Genomic DNA, 6,296 nt, shown 5'->3' with positions numbered 1-6,296 from the left:
TGGATGGTAAACTTTTAGCAGGTAAAAAAAACAAGTAACATTATCCAATACTAGTAAACATAAATTTACACCAACTACCTGAAAACTCTGCTTTTAAATAGATAACACACAGTCAAAATAATTTAAAGTAAAATAAACAAGCAAAACGACATTTCTTTTTGGAAAAGCACTATATATGATGCAGATTAACAGGCAAGATTTTTATATTAAGTATTGCAAATCTCACCTAAACTATGATCAAATTTTTAAAAAATTTCTAAAGGTTGTTGTCAGTCATTAAATGAATAATACCTTTTTTCCTAAAGTAATACTCCAATATTTTGCATTTCAGATATTTTAATAGTTTTATTTGGCAAAGAGAAGCCTAAGAATTTTTTAAAAAAACATTTCCAGAGAGAACACCTTTTACCATAAAATAAACTTGTGTGATTAGGGGGGACAAATCTCAAATGTATATTTTTGACTTATGTGCCAATTTTACAATTAGTACAAAAAAGATAGTTGAAATATTTTAAAAATGTAAAAACCAGTCCAGGCAACATAACTATACAATTTTGCTGTAAAAGTACTTTATCAAATTCCACCCAAAATATTTATGCAATATACTAAATTTAGATCCTCAAGTACTCTTCACTGCCGGCTGGCTTTTCCATTTTCTGTTGTGTCCATCCTGAAAAACAGGGGGAAAAAAATGAGTTGGTAAAATAAAACTTTCAGAAACTCCATATTTTGCCCCCCTTAATTATCTACCTTTCACATGAAAATTAAAATCTAATATATTCATATGCATTAGCATTTTAGAAAAGGACTAACTTTAGGGTTCCTCTACTCAGTCCGACTTTCTCATTTTGCAGATGAGTGAATATGGAGGCCTGGAGAAATTAAACGATTTTCCCAAGGTTGCATTTCAAATGACACGGTTTATCTCACTATACCACCCTCCCTTTCCAAGCAAAAGAAAGAAAAAAATCTCTACCATTAGCCCTGGATTTATTTCCTTTTCCACTAAAGAAATTTCCGTACCAATACATTTTTAAGAGGATTTCTTCTAAAAAAATAGATTTAAAAAGTCAGATCTGAAATTTATTCTACTATAATCAATATTCTTAATACTACATTATTGATAGAAAAGTATTTTCCCCCGTTAATTTACACAGATTCTGTGTTGCACACTAAGTGTTCTCTATGATTTTTCCCTCTATGATGTTAACTAAGCATTGAAAAAAAAATGCTCTAAGGAGTAAATACTTTCAGCGTTACAAACAACATAATTAGGCCTTTTATGAGTACCAACAATCAAAGAAATCAATTGTTTTCTCTTTATAGGTAGCATGTATCAGTTCATAATATCAGTAATAAAAAATTGCTGAATACAACAAACAAGCAGTGTTTATCACAGTACTATACGGGCAATTAACAAAACCAATTTCTACAACAAATAACACAAACCCATTTTCCTCTTTAAGATGTTGATATAACTCAGCTCTGTTATTAACAGAGTTCAAACGTCCAGCAAACTCCTGATGTTTTCTGGAATTCGCGGTATTGATTCTATTACTCCACAAGGATAATAAGGACACTGGCCCTGGTATTAAATTTGAAAGAAGAGAAAAAAGATAGAATAATTTATTATTTCAAAATTTACAAACTTAATAAGCTTACCTTTACCTCTATTGTTCACTTTACATAATTAAGCCAACATCACCTTCTTATTCTAAAACTTGTGTGTTTCAGGGTCCCCAAGACCATCCCCTAATGCAATGATTTGCTTGAAGAGCTCAAATGGCTAGACACATAGTTATATTCATGACTAAGAATTATTTCAGCAGCACAGTAGGGACACACAGCCAAAGCAGTAAGGAGGAAAAGACATAGTAAATGGGTACTGGAGGAATCCATTTGCAGGCTTCCCATGCTCTCCGCCTCCAGTGTGGGTTTACAGAGTGCACACTCCCTCCAGAGACAAAAATGCAGCCAGGTGTGTGCAATATTTCTGTCAGGAAGCCTGTTTGAGACTCAGAGTCCAGGGTTTTTACTGGGGGCCGATCACATACACATTCTCTGCCTAACCACAAAACTGAAATTCCCAACTTCCAGAGGGAAAGCAGGTGTTCAATTCAGATGCAAGGCAAAATAACTTCACCTCTAGGGAACAGTTTCAAAAGCCAAATTTCCAAATGCCAGCCAAGGGCCAAAACTGCAAGCAGATTTTTTTACTGATAATGGTCTCAGGCCTGCTATGCTCTTTCCTGTACAATATAAGTCAAAAAGACTAGAATAGCCAAAACAATTTTGAAAAAAGAAGAAAAAAGTTAGAGGACTATTACTACCAGATTTTCAAGACTTAACTTGCAGTGATTATGACAGCAGACACACAGACCAGAAACAGATGCCCACATATAGTCAATTGATTTAAGATAAATGTACAAAGGCAATTCAATGAAGAAACAATAATTTTTTCAACAAATGCTGCTGGAACAATAAGGACATTATATGCAAAAAAATGAATACTGACCCATACTTTGTACCCTAGAAGAAAAATAACTCAAAATGGATCATGGCTTAAATGTATTTATTTATTTATTTTTGGTGGCTGGCCAGTATGGGGATCTGAACTTGACCTTGGTGTTAAAAGGTTGCGTTCTAATCAACTGGCCAACTGGCTAACTGGCCAGCCATCCAGTGCTTAAATGTAAAATCTAAAATTACAGAACTCTTGAAAGAAAACATAAATCTTTGTGACCTTGGGTTACATTTCTTACATATAACACCAAAAGCATAATCATAAAAGTAAAAACTGATATATCTGACTTCATCAAAATTAGAAATTTCTGCTGTGCAAAAAAGTAAGTGTTCAAAAAAGGACACACCACAGACTGGGAGAAAATATGTGCAAATCATATATCCAACAAAAGACTTGTATCCAGAATAAAGAACTCACAAAATTCAACAGTAAGAGAACAAACAATTCAATATCAAAATGCACAAAATATCTGAACATACCATTCAACAAAGAAGACATACAGATGGCAAATAAGCAACTGAAAAGAGATGACCATCACTAGTCGTGAGAGAAATGTAAATTAAAACAAAATACCCTATATACATATTAGAATATTAGAATAGCTAAAAAGAGCACCAAAAAAAAAAAAAAAAAAAAAAAAACCTGAAAACAGCAAGTGTTGACAAAAAAGCAAAACAACCAGAACTTTTATACATTGCTAGTGGGAATGCAAAATGGTACAGCCACTTTGGGAAAATAAGTTGGCGGTTTCTTATAAAGTTAGTTATATACTCTATAAATGAATGGAATAGAAAGAACAAACTACTGATATAAACACAATGCAGATGAATCTCAAATGCATTATGCTATGTGAAAGAAGCCAACCTCAAAAGGCAGTGAAAATATTGTTCACAATTCCTTCACTGAAACTGGTTCAAACCACATTTTAATTTCTCAATAAATGAGTGATATTATATCCTCCCTTAGGTTCGATAAGAGTTTAGGGAAAAGAATTTGTCTTCATTAACGCAGCACTGCATAGTGTCAGGAACATAAACATTCTGGTTTACATATTTAAAATTTCTTAAAACACAGACTTTATAGTAAAAGTGCTTATTTTCCAAAGGCTTCATTAATGGAGGTATGACACTACCTTTTTTTAAATGCTGACAAATATATTTACTGCTTTTATTTTCCAGCACTGTCAACAGAATCTCCTAAACAATATCCAGGAACAGTTTGGAGCTCTTCCTCATAAACAATATTAAATAACACTGTACTAACAAGAGTACAAATGAAAAGCTTTTTACAAACATAATTACCACAGTTCCACCATACCTTTTGATTTTTCCACTTGTGGAGTTTCATCTATTTCAACAAGGGGCTTTTTGTTTGGAGGTTCTGGGGAATCAGGTGAATCTTTTATGATCTCAGCTTCAGCCAACTCTTCTTTTCCACGTTCTAAGATTCCTTTTAATCTTTTAGAGGAACAAATAAGAATATGTGAAGTTTAAATTTTTAGAAGTCTAAAAATGGTTCAATAATTAAACTATCTTTGCATATCAGCCTTTATTAATAATAATACAATAACTAAGGAATTAGTTAGCTGTAAAATATGAAAAAATAGAGGAAAACTTAAGAAACTAAAGTTAAAATGGTAAGAAATAATGTGATCTTTGAAAAAACTTCACATTTCTAATTTTTAAAGATATGGACTAAATACTATTTCAAATTATAAATAAGATTAAGAAGTTTATGATCATTCATTCTCTAGTCTAGGTACTATAGAAATATATTTACATTCCACGAGTCAGGAATTTAACTCTAAGCCTTTATTTACTTTCATCAGTAAACAAAAACACTTTCAAAATACATAGGGGTACACTTGAAGTTCAGTGGGATCTGAATGAGAATACTTTTTCCGTCCTCTTACAGTGAGACAATTGTTTCAGAAGCTCAGTAGCCCTGAGGAAAAAGTGAACTTCTAATGAAAGTCAAAGAGAATAAAAGTGTTCTACTTATTTATGAATGAAATGATATGATTTCCAGAATTAGCTTCAAAATATTCCTATGGGAGTGGAGGTAAGGGTAGTGATGTGGATACATATAAAATGAGATCCACCATGAATTGATCATTGTTGAAGGTAGAAAATGGGGACCTATTTGTCTTACTGTTCTATATATTTGAAATTTTCCAAAATAGAAAGTTCTGTTTTGTCTTTAAGTGACTTACTTGCATTGCCATTAAATATTTACCTGGTTGTTTGCCTGATTTCTGGCAAGGAGGTAAGAGATGTAACCAGCTGGTATGTTATAATATTAATTTGTAAGCCTTTATTACTCTTTCTGTTTTTTCAAATTTAACCTTGACATCACTATATAAATCATAAACTAAGGGAAAAGAGTGTACTATTGAGAAATGTTTTCAGAATTAGGACTGTATGCTTTACCTCTGTGCTTCCATGGGCATTCCTGTGCGTACCTTCTTATAAAAACACCTTCTGCACTCTGCTGTTATCACTGACTTACTTGTCTGTCTCTACCATAACACTGTATGTTCCTTCAGGGCAGAGATCTTGTGCCAAATGCCTGGCACCTCACAGGCATTTGATAAATATTTACTGATAAAAGAAATAAAATTATGTCTTTGAAATTCATAACACAAAACATACATTGATACCAAACATCAGGCATTATGATTTTAAGAAGTTAATTAGGAAAAATTAACACTATCTTTGGCCCTAACAGTAAAAACACATATACCTTGTTAAGCCCAAGAAAGATCTAGATTTTAAGAATGATAAAGTTAGTTGTAAAATAAAAACATGCATTAAATAAACTACTATTAAATGAGGTTGGAATGTATGTTTGAATGTGCTATATGGAGAATGTGATATGCCAGAAGGCACCAAGGTGCTACACTAATACCAAGAAGTCACCTCTCTGAATCTTGCCAAGATTTTTCCTGTTCATAATCTTTCACTGCTTTCTCTGACTTGTCCTCTTTGTCCTCCCTCTTTCTTCCTCGCTTCTTTCGTTCTTCTTCTTCTGGGGGTTTGCTCCTACATGCCATCAGACATTCCAAGACTCTTTGATGCTTCTCTGAATTGTTGATATGGGCTCTGACAAGGGTTTCTAATTCATTCCACATGATGCGGTACTGCTCATCTCTGCAGTAAAGATTTAAAATAACATTTTTAGGAATACTCTTAAATAATATTGAAGTATCACTTGCTACTGGTAAAGTAAAAGAAAATAATTAAACGTGGATTTCTTTCCTCTTACTAGATAGTTAATGTTGGAATTTTAAGTTATAATGTATCCATCCCTGCTATTCTATATTATTTCATCCTGATCGTGTGTGCACGTATATACATAATTTATATATGGATTAAGTTATCTTAAGAAAAAAACGTATCCAGCAAATGTGATGTATAAAGAAAGTAAGAAAAAAAGCTACCTTTTAGGGCCCTTTCCTCTTGTACCAACTGTGGAAATAGGTAGAGGATCATTTTTTCTTTCCATATCAACTAAGTTGTATATTGTTTTCTGACAGTTTAACACATCTTCTTCTGTCAAAGATTCTTTCACAATAACACTGGCTAATGGAACTACCTGTTAAGATTTTTTTAAAAGAAAAAGGAAAATCTGTCTTGAAAAACAAATACAAAAGCATATAAGCACAACTTGATCTTAAAATTGATTTTAAAGATCACCATGGTAAGGGAATCTATAACTATCACTTCAATTTTCAATAACTAATTCTGTAACTGTAGCAAATTCATATATTTCA

At 32.5% G+C, this 6,296-nt stretch overlaps 1 protein-coding gene across 3 annotated transcripts in view; it reads right to left on the bottom strand.

Moving 5' to 3' along the window:
• Positions 1-346: 346 nt before the first annotated feature.
• INTS13 (integrator complex subunit 13) overlaps positions 347-6,296 on the bottom strand; it is a 30,498-nt gene continuing 24,548 nt past the window's right edge. For all 3 annotated transcript variants that reach the window (XM_063074785.1, XM_063074784.1, XM_063074786.1), the window contains exons 13-17: positions 5,964-6,118; positions 5,443-5,673; positions 3,842-3,981; positions 1,450-1,585; positions 347-670 (exon numbers count right to left, since the gene is read on the bottom strand). In XM_063074785.1, the coding sequence (XP_062930855.1) occupies positions 631-670; positions 1,450-1,585; positions 3,842-3,981; positions 5,443-5,673; positions 5,964-6,118 (702 nt within the window). In that variant the 3' untranslated portion in view covers positions 347-630. The remainder of the gene's footprint in view (positions 671-1,449; positions 1,586-3,841; positions 3,982-5,442; positions 5,674-5,963; positions 6,119-6,296) is intronic.

Source organism: Cynocephalus volans, chromosome 12 (assembly GCF_027409185.1).
Source record: "Cynocephalus volans isolate mCynVol1 chromosome 12, mCynVol1.pri, whole genome shotgun sequence".
In the NCBI taxonomy this organism is placed as follows: Eukaryota; Metazoa; Chordata; class Mammalia; order Dermoptera; family Cynocephalidae; genus Cynocephalus; species Cynocephalus volans.
The sequence above is the reverse complement of the archived record's forward strand: the minus strand, read 5'-3'. Positions and strand labels throughout refer to the sequence as shown.